The following is a 16783-nucleotide window of genomic DNA, read 5'->3' on the forward strand; positions in this document are numbered from 1 at the left end:
TTGTCTATTCCTTAACTCCCCTCCACTCCCTTTGAGTACATGATCCTGGCAACCATCATTGCCAACTGCATTGTGCTGGCCCTCGAGCAACACCTTCCGGAGGACGACAAGACGCCCATGTCGCGGAGATTAGTGAGTACCCTTCTGTCTTCTCCTCTCTGCCCCTGGAGGGGCTGCGGGCTGCATGGCGTGTCCCAGTGTCAGGGTGCTTGGGGGTGAGCCCAGGACTAGCTGAGGGGAGTGACCCCTTCCTAACGGGCTGATTTCTGTTGATCCCAGGTAGGCTTGGGTAGGGCAGGAGGTGCAGGAGGCGTGCTCTGGCACTTTCCCCCTCCAGCCTTGTGGGGTGCCTGGGGCTTGCTGTCACTCCTCATCTGTGGAAGTGGGGCAGGGAAGGGGACTGGACATCCTGAGTGTGGATAAAGCCCTGCCTTTTTGTTTCCAAGGTTGAGGCTGGCTGAGAAAGGGCTGGGGAAAGCTCAGAAAGGGGAGGACAGGGCTGGTGTGAGGTGGGGTGGACACAAGTCGGGTGTGACATGAGGCAAAGCCACCCCACGCAAAATGGCAGGTGTGGTATTTGCCCTGGCCCCGTTCCCCCTGCTCACCGTGTTGCTGGTTCCCTTTCGGTAGGAGAAGACAGAGCCGTACTTCATCGGGATTTTTTGCTTCGAAGCTGGGATTAAGATTGTTGCTCTTGGATTCGTTTTCCACAAGGGCTCGTACCTGCGCAATGGCTGGAACGTCATGGACTTCATCGTGGTCCTCAGCGGGTGAGTCTGGTGGCGCAGGGCACTGGGGCGTTGGACAGTTGGGCACAGGGCTCGTCCCTGTGAGGACACGAGCTCCAGGACGTGGGGCAAGGCCCCATTTTGTGATTGTCGGTGTTGTTTCTGTGTCGCAGTGAGGGGAGGGAGGATGGTTCCCCACACTGGAGAGTCGTGGGTTGGCTTTGCTCCTGGCTGCTTGCCCTGCCGGCAGAGCAGGCAGCCTGCAGTGGGACACATTTCTGCATCAGTCAAGGAGGACTGGTCTGAAGACATCACGTCCAGCTTTCCTGAGCTGGTGGCCTGGTGTCCCTCGCCCATCAGAGATGGGGGGAGATGAGTGGGATGGAGACAGAGGGAGGCAGATGAGAGAGCATGGCCTGGTGAGTAAGTTAGTCTGAGGCACGTATTGGCCGAACACCACAAGGGGATGGGGAAAAGCTCTGCTCCTGTCACCTCCCCAGGTGCTTTCCTAGCCTTGTGCCAGGAACTGGGAAATGAAGTCCTGGTGGGGATGTGTTCCCAGGTGATGCTTGCTCAGCATCCCAGCGCGCAAGAGCGATATTTGAGGTGGCAGCACACAAAGTTTTGCAGGTGCTGCCTCTGTCTCCTGCCAGGGATGTGACCCAGATTTGAGTCCTGTCTAGGGTGTGATGAGGTGTGCTGCCGACATAAAAACAAATGAGTGGGTAAATTTGCTGGATTGTGCTAGTGAACACTGGTAATTGGCTTGAGCAGAAGTACTCCAGGGTGACCCACCATGGGCAAGAGCCCCTTGCTGTTGTGTGGAAGGGCAGGTGGGTGTCCACAGCCACTGAGGAGCCCTGGGGAAGGAGCACCCAGATTACAGTCATTGCTTTTTGTGTGCTGATGGAAATACCATGTTCAGGGCAGCTGATTCGATGTGTGCAAACAGATGGTGCTTGTCATCTGTGAATCTCCGAGCACTTCATGAGCTTTGCTTAATGAAGACTAGCCAACTTCAGGGCAGACTGGGAAACTGAGGTGCGGGAGCCAGGCGAGCTCTGCCGGGTCTCTCCTGAGTCAGAACTACAGCTTGCCACACAGTCCTGTCTCCTGGTTTGAATCCTTCCCCTGCGTGGTGGCACCGGGTGGGAGATGGTGCCTGTTTGGGTGTTTGGCAGAGGAAGGTTGATGCTGAGCCTGGTGCTGCCAAGGATGTGGCGAGGGTCATTTCTTTTTAGCGGTGGGGAGGGCTTCTGCTTGTGAGAATGGCTGAGAGAACGTGGCCAGGAACGCGTGGCTCCCTTGGTCTGATGTGGGCTTCACGGCCCCGCTGGGGAGCGGGACCACCTTTGCCTGTGCGGGTGGGGTGTCTTGGTCTGCCAGCTGCAGGGTGTCGCTTCTCAGTGGGCAGCAAACAGGCTGACGTCTGTCTGCGGGTGGACTGGCAGTGGAGGTCCAGCCTTCGCCTAGGGTGGCTGCTGGCTCTTCTGCTTCTGCCAGGGCTGGGGCTCTTGGGGTAGGSGTTTTGAGGCAGAGGCCTGGCGCAGCGAGGAGAGCAGCCCGGCAGAGCCTCCGTGGTGGGTGAAGGTGTCCTGGTGTGGCTGTGGGGAAGGGGGCGGACCAGGCCGGGGGCAGGTCTTCCCTGGGTCACGTCTCTGGGGACACTGTGAGACACGCTGCTCCTCGCAGCAGCCTTGTCAGCTGAGGAGGGTCACCTTGGTCCGATGGCGCGGCTGCTTCGGGGACGCTTCGGGGCACGGTTGGCCCAGCACCGCGCTGTGGGTGGCAAAGGCCCTCCCCGGGGCCGGGGCATTAACAGCAGCTCTGGGCTGGCTCTGCGGGAAGCCTGCAAGGGGCCAGGCTGCGGAGAAACGCCATCCGCCGTCTCCCGGCCCAGGCACCCTTGGGGGCCTGGGCCAAGGGGAAGCACGGGGCTGGAAGGGGAGACTCGCCGCAGGCCTCTCCCTGCCCTCCCCGCGGGTCCGGGCGAGCCGGCCGTACCGATCCGGTGCCGAGTCAGCGCTCGGCAGTTACTCCCTCGCCAGCTCCTCGGCGCTGCTCCGCGCGCTGGGCCCGCTGCCAGGGAATCGGGTGTCCGTGAAGGGCTGTTAGCGCCAGGCGAGCCGGCGCGCGGAGCGGCACCCCGGTCTCCCCCAGCGGCTGGGCGCGGAGGTGGCGGCGTGTGTCCTCTGGGGGTCRGTTTAGCTGCTGTCTCCTTCCTTGTGTCCCGATTTTTGCTTCAGCAGGACAAATGCCTTTCCAAGACATACCAGGTTAGCCGGTGGCTTCCCACCCGTCGTGCGCTGGAGCGTGGCAGGCTGGCACCTGCGGGAGAGACCACGCTCTCCAGGCTAGTTCTGTTGTTTGATGGATGGAGCAGACAACCTGTGTGGGTTTTTTTGTCCTAGGCTGCTTTTAGGGGTCTGGGCTAAGAACGATGAGGTAACTGGGGGCTCAGCTGGACCAAGTCATGGACTCTTTGTGGCGCTYGGCACCACATTCAGCTCGGTTTTGCCATGCAGTGGTGGAGAGCTTGTGAAAAAGCTGTTCTTCAGTGTAACGGTTGCATCTCCCTACTAGGAAACTCTAGCATGCGTTCAAGCCTCTAAATTATTGGCAAATTTCTTCAGCAAATATCGCTGGATGGCGAATCTCTTGCAAACAGCCCGTGGAAGAGATTTGCACTTTGCAGTTCAGGCTGGGTTGGTTGCATAAGTCAGGTGGCAAAGCCTGTCCTCTCTGCGGGTGACGTATGTGTGGCTGGCCCTTGACAGGTCTGGGTCTTGCGACTGTATTTGCAGACTAAAACTTTGCTCTTGATTAATATRTGTGTCTGGACAGAAGCCTTTAAGCCTGGGAGAATTAATGGTCTTTGGGATCTCATCAGGGCTTAGAGCTGGTGGCTGCAAGGAGCTTGCTGTGGTAGGATGTCGCGAGCACCAGGGACCTGCTCTAGAGTAGTGGAGATGGTCGATGTGTGCTCAGTGGCTTGGATGCCGACTTGGGGTTTCCGTGAGCAGCAGGATTTCCTGGACACGGTCTCCTCGGCATAAATTCCCCTAAGGGGGGGGGGTGCCAATGTGAGCCTTTGCCTGGGATCCTGTGCGGGAAGGGATGACACAGACTTTGATTCAATTGGTGTTTGCTTCTTATGTCAATAAATCCAGATTTTTCACCTTGGTGGAAATCAACGCCCACTGAAAACTCCCTAACGTTAAAGCTTCTGCTGGGTACTAATAGTTACAGAGGTAAACCAGCTCTGTTTATAACCTGTGGTTTCCAAATCATTGTCGCTGCCTGAAAAAACAGCCTATTCTCCCCCAGCTAAAAATATTTTTCTCGGAAAATGTGAATAAAATACCTTCGCTCGTTCTGAGGAAGAACCGTGAGAGCGGGAAAACGCGTGTTTCCCCTGGGGCTCGGGTATGCTCTGCTGCCAGCGCGCAAAGCCGCCGTGGCCGGGCTCCTCCTGCTCTGACCGTGACAGGCCTGTTTCACCGGCCTGGAGAGAACGCCAGCCCCAAAACCGCCCTCCTCGGCCTGCACCGTATCGGAAGGCAATGGAGAAAAAGAGGGGTTAAACTCCCTCTGAAAATATCCAGGTGGGTGTGTGCTGCACACACTCGAATGCCTGAGTATTATAGCGCTGTGCTGGCTTTTTTAATAGCAATTACAGCAGTAATACAATAACACGTTACATGAGAGATTGGGGGGGGGGCCTTTTAAAAATGGGAAAAAAAAAAAAAAAGACCAAAATCAAAAGACCCTTGTGAAGTTGTGCGAGGACCAGGCTAGCTGCTTCCTGCCAGTGCTGTTACAAAAGGGTTTTTTTCTTTTGCCTGCTGTTACTCGGTGGGTTTCTCTGTGTTTTCCAGCATGTGTTTTGCCTTCCTGCTCTTCCATTTGTATTGCAGAGGTTAGGAAAAGCTTCTGCTTTTTAGATGGCCGTGCCAGACCCAATCTCTTGACATTTACCCCCGTCAAATGCAGGGAACAGATTTGCCTGGGAGAGCGTGCGGAGGTGGGGCTGGGTGAGAGCAAGCCACCGAGGTCTCCCCATCCTCTGCACCCACYGTCTCGCCGGCAGCACTAGCGCGGGAGCAGCGGGAAGCAGCGCCGAGTTACTGACCRTGTAAAACCAGGCTGAATACACTGGGGTCAATAAAAAGAAGCGCTAGCGTCAGGGCTTTTCAGAGGCTTTAATAACAACCGCTACACCTGAGAGCCTTTTGCGAACCCCTTGGGCTCTGTGGTTTTCATTAAGGTATTTYGGCGGGTGGAACGTGGTCAAGGGGAGGGGGGCCGAGGGGATGGATGATCGCCGGTGGTGCCTGGCGGGAGGCCATGCGTTGCGGCCGAGAGCCTCCTGCCTCGCAGGTTGTCTTTGAGCACCTGCCCTGCCGTTAGCAAACTTGGAGCCGATTGGATGGGCTCCAACCTGTGCCTGCAGGAGAAAAGCCCTGCTTTTCCGAGCCCTGACGGCTGGCCTGGGAACCAAGGTCCTCCCCCTGCAAAGGCAGGCAGCAAGCATTGGTATGACCTCTCCCTCCACTGTCCCGGTGAAATCCTGCTCAGTGCCCCGGCTTTCTGCCGTGGCTGGGGTGACGCAGGAGCGACCGCTTTCCAGGAGACTGGTCCTTCCCTTGCTGCAGAGCCGCAGCGTGAGCATGGGAAAGAGGAAGACAAGTCGGTTCATTGCTTGTTGTCGATGGTGCTGCTTGGAAATGGTCATGAGCTTTGGGAAGAGCACCCTGGAAAGCATGCGGTGCCCTTTTTGCAGCTCCCCTAGGCTTCCTCATTGCAGAGGGCAGGGCGAGGGGGGAGAGGAGTCTCTGGCCTGTGGTATTTAGTGGACCTCTCGCAACCCAAGTTCTGCACGGCTTGGAAGGTCTTTTGGTCTCAGAGGTCCAGAGATCAAAGGGGAGCTCTAGGGCTGTGCTGAAAGTAGCTCTGTGCAGGGATATGCATACTCTGCATCCCCTCATGGTTTGGGTACCCGGCGCTTGCTTGTGTGTGCTGTGCTGGGGGGGGGAGACTTGCTGCCAGCTGTGTGCCCCAGGACCCATGCATGTGTGAGAGCGCGCATATAGATATGTGCATGCGTGCACCAGGGACTGGGAACAGGCTCTTTCCCCAGAGCTGACATCTGCATTTTCCTAACTGAAAGCAGTGTTTTCCAACTGTCTGGGGACTGTTCCAAACTGCAAAGTGCTGAGCTGGTCTGGCCCAGCCTCTTCCTTCCAGGGAAATCTGCAGCTCTCTGAACACCTAAGCAAGGTGCAGTCCCTGTTCGCCCTGGCCAGATTTAAGGATGTTGCCCTCCCTGAAAGCAGTTACAGCAATGGTCAGAGATCTAGCGAATGAGGCCAAGGAGGACAGATGGGTCAATCCAGGGGTTAGTAGATGGGTGAGATCAGCTCAGGCATCCCTCCGGGGATTATACCTGTGCTCTGCACAGCTCCAGCCTTCTGCACTGTGCGACCGGCTAGCCTGGCTTTCTTGCTTGTCTCGGGTGGGAAGGAAGTATCTGAGCCTTGTCTCCTGCTCTCTGTGTTCAGCCTGTGCGCTGCTGAGAAATGAGCCCATTAAAGTTTCATGTGTTTGCAGAGCTGCCCGGCAGGCGAGGGGAGTGGGGAAGGCAGCGCTGGGAGTCGCTCCCCTTCCTGTCAAAGGTGCAAGACCCGCTATCTGCGTGCGGTGCTTATGGGTGCGTGTGTGCACACRTGTGTCCAGGGGCATGCTTTTCTACCCTTTTCTCCATGGCTAAACAAGCATTAGGAGTCTGCCTCTCTGGTCTCTTGTTCATCCAAATTGATGCAGAGCCAATCCCTCCTTGGGCTGACACCATGTCCCCAAGTGCTGGCTTTTTCTTGGCACGTCAGCCTGGGCCACGTGCTCTGCGCCCCTTTGGGGCAGGGCACGTGGGACCCAGTGGAGGGACAGCAGGGTTTTCCTGGTGTGATCCCACCACTGTGGGCTGCACTCATCCCTGACTGGCAAACCATCCTGGCCAGCAGTAGGTCTCCATCACACCTGCCAGTGGCAGTGGACATATTTGTCCACTGCCCAGGGTGAGCAGGGAGGAACCAGAGGGGCAGAGAAGGGTATTTTGAACCTCAAGTATTTATGCAGCAAATTATGAATGGCTTGATGTGGCCAAGGGCATCTCCTGGCAAGAAAGTTTGAGGATGTGGCTAAAAGGGCTGGAGAACAAGCATTAAATCAGAACGCAAATGGCAGCACCCGACAGGTTCATTATGGTAGAGCCCATGTCGTTGCAAGGTGAGGAGGATTGTCCTGCAAGGTAGTCTGGCAAAGACACACCCTGGAGCCTGAAGACAGTAATTTGATCGCACCAGACGTGATTTTTTTTCCCCTCTTCCTTTCTTCCCTTTTTCTTTCATGAACGGAGCCAGTCTTCCGACATGATGTCTTCCCCATCTCCCTCCCCCCTTCCTGGCTCTTTCCTTCCAGGACAATTAGTAAAGTGTTTGGTCTTTCGTTTGGATGAATAATTAATTCCCGAGCTTTGTGAATGATTCATGTGCCATATGCCGTGGCAACAGGATGTGCCCGACATCGGCACCTCGTCCAAAGGGCAGGGCCCGGGGAGGTGCAGTGCTGATGCGGTCCGAAGGAGCGTTGTGTTTCTTTTCCGTGCATTTGCTCGGCGGCCCCTGGTGCCTGTGTAATCCTTTAGCCTGTGCTGCCCCCCAGTCTAGTTTGGGTGGATGGAGCAGCATGTTAACGCGGCCGGGCTGTCCCTGATGCCCRGGATGCTTGCGTGTCCTCAGCGCCGTGAGTCGTGCTCATTGCTGTGGGGATCGACTCCTACGTGGATGCCGGCAGCACCCTTTTGTAGAAAGCTCCTTATTTTTAAATCCAGTGGGAGCTGGACTCCTCGGGTTCCTGATATTTCAGGACGGACGCTCAGTGGCGCACGCAGAGGGAGCTGCGCTGCGGCGAGGGGAAGACCCGCTGCCGCGCCCGGCGCAGGATGCGGCCCGCGTGCCGCTCACGCGCTTCGCCCCGTCCTTCCCAGCTCCTCTTTCGGCGCTTTCCAGATGCCGCCGTGCCGAGGAGTGAGTCAGGCTCTCCCACGCAGCCGCTCGGCGCCGGGCTCATCGCCGCTCCTTGGCGGGCCCCCCCTCCGCCCCATGCTTCCTCTAGAGCCTCTCCCCGAAAATCGCCCCGAATCCTGTCGCCGCTTGCCCGGAGCCCGCTGGGGAAGACCCGGTCCGCGTTGCTGGGCGCAAGGTCCTGAGCGAGGGGCGCAGGCCTAGGGCCAAACCGCAGGGTCCCCGCGAGCCGTTTCCGTGCCCTGATGCCCCCTCGCTTCTGGAGAGGGGCTGCGGCACGAAGGCGGCTCGAGGGAGGGGGAAAGGGGCTCTTCTGAACCGCGTCCTCGCGGCGGGAGCCGGTGCCTCCGGCCGTCCGCGCCCACCGGCGCTGGGGCTGCCTCCAGCCTCCCCGGCAATTACTTTACGTTTCCCCAAGGTCCCTTTTGCGCAAATGCAATTTCGAAAGCGTCTCCCCCCTGCCAAACCCCTCCTTGGGCTGGGCGAGCGGCGTCGCAGGGGTGCGACGGCAGCGGGAGCCCGGCGGCCGTGCGGAGGATGAGGGGGAGGCGCGGAGGGGCGGCTGGCTCGCGGGGCGCTGCTGGAGCTTGCAGCTCCGTTACCTGGGGCCTTCCCTGGATGGAGGGAGCTCTGGGGGCTCGTCTGCTCTCCCCGCTCGAAGGTCAAGGGCAGGGTCTGTCGTTCGCGTGCTCCTGCATCCGTGCAGCCCGTGTACAGGACCCTGGGAGTCCGCGCCGCTCTGCCAGCGTATCCCAAACCGCTCTTTGCAGCTCCCTACCTCTGAAAGCAAGGGTCGGGCATGGGGGAGTGGAGCCCGTGGGTGCCTTCGACCATGCAGAAACCAAGCCAGAGCCTCGACGGCCGTGGTGTTTCGCTGCCTCCTAACAGCCGGGAGAGGAAGCAGCAAGTGAAAAGCCCTGCTCGGAGGTGTGAAACGGCAGGTCGGGAGGAGAGTCGGGAGCTAATGCGCTTGCTCGCAGCCTCGCAGGGAACTGGCGGTACCCTGTTCGGCACTTTCGAAGCTATGGAGAACGGTGGGATCAGCAGATTTGCAGCACTTTGGGAAGAGGATCCCAAAGCTCCCGGTGTGGAGACACTCGACTCTTAGGGATGCTCGTGGGGCGCCCGGGAGCCCTGAGGGCCCTTGGAGCAAAGCCCCCACCTCCTGCGCAGCCCTTCCGTGATGCAGGTAGCAAACCCAATCCCCCCGCTCCAATTCCAGGGCGTTTTTGTGCCACTCTAGTTCAACTCTTCTGCAAAGAAGGGAAAAGCACATAAGGAAATGAGAATATCCATGTTCTTTGCGCTGCTGTGGGATAGGAGGAAATGGACCCGATGGGCCTGGCAGGGTGTCCCAAGGGTGGAGGATGGATGTGCTGTGGCTTGGGGGGGTTCAGCCCTGCTGGCAGGGTGTCTGAGGGCAGGTCCCCGAGCTCGGTGTTACCTCGCCGCGTAGCATGTGGGCGCTGCAATTCACTTGTGTCACGGCCCCGAAACCTAGAAAGCACAAGAAAAAATGACGACAGCTTTGAGGTTGCTCTAAACTGTGCCGAGGGCAGGACTCGGGCCTGCTTTGTGTCCCTGTCCTCCAGCGTTCTCCTTCAAAGCAGAACCATCCCACTGCCCTGGGGCATCCTCGGCGCGGCCGAGACCCTGAATGCTTTGAGYGGGGCTTGCACCCGAGACCCAGGATGCCCCGTCCCTCCCGTATCCTGCGATTCTCTGAGCTCTGGTCCGTGCTGGAGCCTGCTGAACCAAAAGTAGAGACATCCTGCAGGTCTTGTCACGGTCCCCTCTCATTTAATGGTAAAACTTGCACGCGTCTTTCTGCCCACGGAGCGGGTGTTTGCTTCGACCGTGTTTATTCACCGGCTTCTGCGTTGCTTGTGAGCCCGGGGTGAGTGGGGTGTTTGCCTGCAGCGCGCCCGGGGGCGCAGCTCTGCTGCGGGGCTGGGGCAGGGCTGCCGGAGCGACAGCGGGTGCYGGCGGCGAGCCCGGCGGGATGCCCGCGGGGCAAAGCTGCGCGAAGGCCCAGCGGGCTGCGATGCGTTTGTCCAGGCAAATATTGCTGGTCATGAAGGTGTCTGCAGAGGGGGGGTGTGATTCACCAGCAGAAAAGGGGGAAGAATGGGGTACGTTCATCAGGTAACTTACTTTGTGAGTTGTTTGACCAGTCTATTAATTATGAAGTAGTCTCCCTCGCAGAGTCAGGTGGCAGTGCAGGCCTTGAGGGGCCTTTCCACTTAATTATAAATATTAATTTGCTCGTCATCCAGCCAGCGTCCCCCCCCCCCCCGCCCCAGATTTAGAGCTGAGATTAGTCTGTCTCGGCCGATCTGCTCTCCTCCCAGAGCACTGAGCTGCCTTTCGCTGGGACAGCTTGCTGGCGTGCGCGTCTCCGCACCCCGAAAAGCAAAGGTCTCTGAAGGGGGGAAGGGCTCAGGATGCTCTGTGCTGCTAAAACGGCTCTGCGTGGGACAGGGCCGGGGGGATCACTCTTAGTTTGTTCRGTGCACATCGCTCCTTATGGCCTGCTTTCCCTCTACCGACGCTGCCCTGCGAGCAGAGGGTTGTTCACTGGCCAGTTTAGACATGGTTTTTTCTTTCCCCCATGAACACTGGAGAGAGAAATCCACAGGTGCAGGTCTCGAGCTGAAGGCGAAGGGGAGCGCTTTCCTGGCTGCCGGCTGGAGCAGAGCCCCAGGGCTTCGCCTCGCTCCCGGCACAGTCAGGATCCGGCCCCAAAAGCGTACAGGTGCCGTGGGAGCTCACCGCTCGCTGTAAATAAATAAAATAAAATAATCATCCTGGCTGCAAACACAAAGCATCAGATTTTTCCAAAGCATGTTTTTGTCTGCTGGTGATTGCTCACTATTCAATTATGCTTTGTGGATTAGCATATATTTCCCGTCCTGTCTCCTCTCTCATTTGCATTCTTCCAATAGATCCTCTCTGCTCCTCTCCACCTGAAATCTCTTCCGCCTTTCCTCTCAAGAAGTAGAACTAACCCCTTTGCCTGTGTGACCTATAAAAACGCCTTCACTCTTTTTTTTCCTCCAGTACATATGATGAAAAGCATGAGATCATTGGGATTTTTATAGCCCAATCCGCCAGCTTTTTTAGATAACTTGGATAGTGAGATGTAATTTTAGTTTGGGTCTTTGCCTAAAAATAGAGAATAATTATTAGTACATCAGACGTGGATATTGTAAGTGTTCGATAGGATTTAAATTGTTCTACGGGTACAGGAGTTGCTGTCTGGTGTCAGAAGGAAGGGCTGTCGGACCCTGAATCCCAACTCTAACCAGTGCTTCACGAGGAGCAATAAGAAACCTTAATGTGTAAAAATATTCGCAAACGTGAGTACAGGATTAGTGAAGAGGAGATGTTCTTACCTAACCGCAGACTTGCATCCCGACACAAAGGAGTTAACGTTTGAAATGGAGTTTAGTCCTGGTGTGCTTTCTCCATTGCCTCAAACTGCTTTTCACATTTCCGATTCTAATGCTTGTTTCCAATTCCACTTTGGTTTATTTGTTATAGTTGACTAAGCTTTTAAAAATGCCTCACCCCCACATGGCAAACATTTAATTTTAAGGGAAAAAGAAGGGCTAGAAAACAATCTAGAGAAGATCTTTCCCGTGTGATTTCAGAATCAGGTCTTTCCCTGAGCAATTTGACTTGCAGGAAACAAAGAGTGAAGCGTTAAACAAATTAGCTTCTTTTCAGAAGATCAGAAATGGGTCGCACTGTGCAATATGGGTCGCACTGTGCAAAAGAGTCACAATTATAGGGTTAATACGCAGTTAATAGGTGTTGGGTGAAATGCTGAAGTCCAGAGCAGGAGGGTTTGTTTTGAGCATTCAACTTATTATTAGCAGTAGWGTTGTGGTGGTGGTGTCTGTGCGTACAAGCGAAGGCTGGAGAGGCGATATCTTTTATTAGAGCAACCGAAGGGGCTGGAAAAAGYGGGCAGAAGCCAGGCTTGCGTGCCTGAAAGCTTGCTTGTTTTTTTCCCCAGCCACCTCAATTTGTCTATACTAGTTTGGGGCAGTTCAGCCCCTGCTCTGAGGCTCTTGGGCCTTCAGGGCTCTGGGGTTGACGAGTTTGCACCTTCCTTCGGCAGAGCTGTTGCCTTCCCGGTGCTGCCGTGCTGTGCCCAGCACATCGTTTCTCTTAGGAAACGGAGACTGTGGCTATAAAAGGGTGTGCRGTCACCTTCCTCGTAGCAGCTGGTCATCCTTCTGATGGTTGGGAGAAATGTCTGCAGTGCAACCATTCCCGCTTTGGCGATCTGTCCGCACCCCCTTCTGAGGCAGCTCATGATGTCCCCTGTCCCCGAGCGAGGACAGGGAGCATGTCGCCTTGCCACAGAGGAGTCCCATTCTTAGCAGCTAATTTAGAGCGCCGTGAAGCATTGCCCTGAAATTGCATGAACCTTGCCTGGAGGCTCAGCGCGAAGGCTCGCAAGCCCTTCAAACAAATCTGGGTTAACGTAGGACTCTGCAGCCCAGGCACTCTGCTCTTTGGCTCTGCTCCTCTCTGCCGTGTCCAACCGGGGTGCGTCAGTCTGGAGGCCGGTACCAGCCCCGGTGGCTCTGCACGTGGGCCAGCAGAAGCCGGCTGGACCGGCCCTCGCGAGGGAGGCTGGGATGGATGCGATAGCTCCCCCTCCGTCCTGCTCCCCCTGCATGGTCCGGGTCCCGGAGGACCAAACTGTCGATCCCGATCTCCCTCCCGGAGCTTTCTGCCTTTGCTTTTCACCATCCTGGTGTTGAATCATGGATCCTGTGGGAGAAGCGCCCAAGCTGGTATCCAACCAAGGACGGTCGTTCTCCTGGAGACACTTTGCAATGCTCAGTCTGAGTTAAAGGYGGCTCAGAAAGTGCAAAGTGTGTTTTCTGCTTCCCTTTGGGAAGCTGGTTGGACACCAGAAGGTGGGGATGTGAGGAATGAAAGCCGAACGGGGGCTGGGGGCCTCCCATGTGGCGCTGGCATGACTGGGAGCAGGGTGTCCTCTATGCCAGTGTTTTGGGGAGCGCTGGGTTATCATGGCTCTCGCTGGCACAAGGCATGAAAGAGATGAAAGTGTCTGTGCTCTTCTCTCTCCCACGTGCTGCCGAGTAGTCGTGCTTTATCATACTTATTGATTTTGATCTTACAACCAATTTAACAAAGCAGCTCTCCTGAGCCCCTAGGTGCTCCTGACTTAATTAAGTCCTTCTCTGCTCTCCAATCAGCGTGGTGGTTTGAGGCTGTTCATGGGCTGAAGTGCCAGCAGAAGGACCCTGCTGAAGCGGGGGAAAGGAGAGTGGCATAAAGGGTGAAAGACCGTGTGCTCACGCCACAGGATAAGCAGCCTCATATGGGAGGGAGTTTGGGTGATATCAGCCCTTGCCTAAGAGGTTTCCTTTGCCACATCCCATCCTTCTCAAACCGGCGAAGGGTGCCCAGCATGATGGGAAGATCTGGAGGATGATATGTCCTAGGTGGCCCTGGTGCTGCCAGAGCCAGATCTCTGTGCGTCCCTCTGCCAGCGTGGTCGTTCATGTTAAAAACAGGTTGAAATTCTCATGAGAAGCTGTAGGAGGGTTTGCTACCTCCCTGGTGCTGTGTGGTGTCCCTCTGCCAGGTGGTCTCGGCTGTCTTGACCCCCTCTCTGTTTGTTTGCAAGGTGTTGTGGGGATTGTCCTATTAGAAATCCTCTCGAGAGGGCCCTGAGCAGCCCCAGCAGTGCCCAGAGCCTGCAGGGGTGGCAGGATGAGGCGACCTGGTGGGGGGCTGAGAAGTGGGAGAAGCTGGGGATGGAGGGAGGAGATATTGCCGTGGGAGGGAGGTGTCTCGCTGGCCCTGGAGCATGTCCCTCCGCCCCTCTGTCCCCTCCCCTCTCTGCTYACCTTGCAGTCCCTTGACCGCCTGCATTTCTGAGCCCTGCTCTGTTCCTGTCCTTGCTCCATGGCAGGTCTTGTCCCCCTTTTCCACTCCTGTTTTTTCCTCCCTCGTTCCACATTTCCATTGTCAAGTCTTTGTCCACCGCACCCCTTGCTCCTGGCCTCCCTCAAACTCGTGGCTGCACCCTGGACTCCCCAACTTTATCACTTATCCTTTACGGACTGCCTTCATCCTTTCTTTGCCCCTTTGAGCGTGCCTGGTCCCTGGATGCTGCCCCGGCCTTTTCCAGGGTGTTTTGAGAAGGGAGGAGAGGTGAAGCCCTGGGTCCCGCGCGGGGATTGTGCAGAGTGTTGGACGTAGGTGACAGCGGGAAAGCAGGGACTGTACGGCGGTGCTGGGGGCAGCGGTGGCCTGGGGCATCCCCGGGGCGGCGGGAATGCGTTGGAGGGGGGGACGTGGTGCAGGCAGGAGTCCTCTCCCCCACTGATCTCCCTGGCTGCAGAGCTGCGCGGGGGAGCAGCCCCTTCCACACGACGCGCCTTGCTTTTTTTTCCAAAGTTAAATAACGCTCCTAGGACACCTCTYGCCGCCCTTGGCCCTTCAGCCAGCTTTAGCTTTGCAGAGTGAGCACCGCAGCCGGCTCCGGATCCGCTCCCAGCTCCGGTGCCACTGGGGCTGCCCAGCAGCGCAGCGGTGGCAGGAGGGTGGTGGGTACCGTCCTCTCCACGTCCCGCTGCACCGCGCTGGGTGCTTTTTGTCTGCCCCCTTTCACAAACAGCGCTGTAAACTGGGGGAGGCGGAAAGAGGGGGAATATGAAAATGAGTTGTAACAACCTGGTTTGCTGATGGGAGATAGTTTCTGCTGTCGGGGTATCCTAGGAAACCGAACTCGTGTTTCTGAAGGGGCAGGTTCGTACCTGCTGTACCTCGGGGAGAGGAGGAGAGAAAGAGTGCTAATTGCTCGGCACGCCTGAGAGCTGCCTGAGAGCTGTTCTGGTCTGTAATTAGATGAATTAGTGGAACAATGACCCAATTTCCTTCAGTTTTTGGATTGCCGCAAACAGCCCTGAGGTTGCTGCCTCCCCCTGTCCCGCTCTCCTCCCCGTCTGCTCTTCCTCCTCCTGCTCCCTTGCTTTCTTCCCTCATTGCAACCCTTCTGCTTCTCTCCTTCCTCCTGGCAGTGCAGCACCCTGGGGACAGAGCTGTCACCAGCTCTCCTAAGTTGTTTTCGGGAGCTTGCTGCAGCCAGAAAGGGGTGAGCRGTTGCAGCAGGTTGATTCAGGGCTGCTTGGGAGCACGTGGCCCCACTCCTCCAGTTCATCCCCCTGAAAGGCCCCCCTGGCTGGGCAGCCAGGTGCAGTTCCTGAGGGGTGAGTGGCAGGAAGGGGGGGCGTTTGGTGGAGCCAGGAGCTTTGGAGGAAGAGCAAGCAAAGTCCAGGCAAGCTGAGCACACGGAGGAGGAGGAGGATCTGCACTGCCCGGCCATGCTGCCGCGGCTCTGCCCAGCATCTGAGCCACGCTGCTCCCAACATCCAGAGGCAGTGTCCCCCTTGTGTGTGCTGTGGCCTCTAGTATCTCCTCTGCAGGACTCAGTGTGTACTGGCTCCCCTCTCCCCCAATTTGTTTTCCAGAGATTGGCTTAAAAATCTTTGTGTTTTAAAAGAAAACCTCTGGAGTCCTTCTTTTGCCTGTTGGTTGCCTTCCAAGGTCATCAAACTTTTATTACTATATATTTTTTAATGCATATGAGATTCTTGGCTTATTCTCAAAAATCCCGGAGGTGGGGCTCTAAAGAAGCTCCATGTGTTGTAGAAGTCACAAAGCAGCAGATAGGCACTGAGCGGTGCTATGAGTTGTCATCACAGGGCTCGTTGCATGAGCCAGTGGCCTGCCAGTTGGACACTTCTGCTAATGTCCCTTTGGCACCCCTCAGGCACAGATGCCTGGGATCTCATCTTATCTGTAGGCACGGTTGTGGCCATTTGGACCTTCTCCCATGCTACCTGTCCTGAACAACTTAAATGTGGTTGCCCTGACTACCTCAGCGTGAGGCTGGGAGTACGTGCCCTGTTTGCTGCCTGGGGCAGAGGGAAATATAATTTCCTTGCAAACTCTCACCCCGCGTGTTGTGTTTCTGCCTGCAGTAGTTGAACCCTTTGTGGTGGTGTTCTCTTGGGCGGTAAGGCTGGCAACTTGAAGGAGCAGGTTCCCTTGGGCTTTAGGAGCACCAGTGGTTATCAGAGGGATGACCCACATCTCTGGAGTGCCATCTCTGGTCCAGGTTGCTCCTGTCCAGAAGGGAGGTCAAACCAATCCCACAAGACAAGTCGCGKTTGTGAAGAATGCCATGTCGATGGTGTTCAGGTCCCAGAGCGCATTGAGGTGGCATGGGTTGAAGTTTAGTGCTGCGGCATGGGGCTCTCCCCCAAGCTGTCCGTCCTGACACCTGACGCATGGGTTATAGGTGGGGGACTACAGGGCTGAGTGTTCACTGGTAACTTTGGCTGGCCAAACAGCTTGGCTTTTAAGCTTTTGTGTCTGCATTCAACGGCTCTTGGTGGTTATGGGCTTTGGGAGGCATCAAGTCAGCATAAAGTTGTCCTCTCTGCACCTGCTGGCAGGTGAATCCCAGGCTCTGCACCAAGCAGGGCACGTTCTTCCTTGTGGCTCCCCCAGCCTGGCTTGGGAATGTGACTCTTGGCAGTGGCACGCTCGGTGTGACTTTTCTCACGTCTGCTCGCCTGGGGCTGCTACATTCAGCTGGGAGAAGATGGCTGTGGACTCAGGGAGGGCAGACTCACTGGCTCCAGCTGCCAGGCACCCAGCTGGGGTGCCTCACACTCACGGGGCTGTGGGGTGGTCGAGGGCTCTGCATGCAGTAACTCTGCTTTCTCCGTGTCTGGCTGCAGCATCCTCGCCACTGCTGGGACGCACTTCAACACACACGTGGACCTGCGGACCCTGCGGGCCGTGCGCGTGCTCAGACCTCTGAAGCTCGTCTCAGGCATTCCCAGTAAGTTGGATGCTCTTGGTCCTCCTCCCAGGGTGTTCGCATCTCTTTCCAACACCCTTCAGATTTAG

General features: G+C 56.7%; 1 protein-coding gene across 3 annotated transcripts in view; it reads left to right on the forward strand.

Annotated features, from left to right (window-relative positions):
* CACNA1E (calcium voltage-gated channel subunit alpha1 E) overlaps positions 1-16783 on the forward strand; it is a 117579-nt gene that overhangs the window by 12134 nt on the left and 88662 nt on the right. For all 3 annotated transcript variants that reach the window (XM_026084678.1, XM_026084679.1, XM_026084680.1), the window contains exons 2-4: positions 27-132; positions 631-770; positions 16612-16715. In XM_026084678.1, coding sequence (XP_025940463.1) covers positions 27-132; positions 631-770; positions 16612-16715 — 350 coding nt within the window. The remainder of the gene's footprint in view (positions 1-26; positions 133-630; positions 771-16611; positions 16716-16783) is intronic.

Source organism: Apteryx rowi, unplaced genomic scaffold, assembly GCF_003343035.1.
Source record: "Apteryx rowi isolate R43461 unplaced genomic scaffold, aptRow1 scaffold_65, whole genome shotgun sequence".
In the NCBI taxonomy this organism is placed as follows: domain Eukaryota; kingdom Metazoa; phylum Chordata; class Aves; order Apterygiformes; family Apterygidae; genus Apteryx; species Apteryx rowi.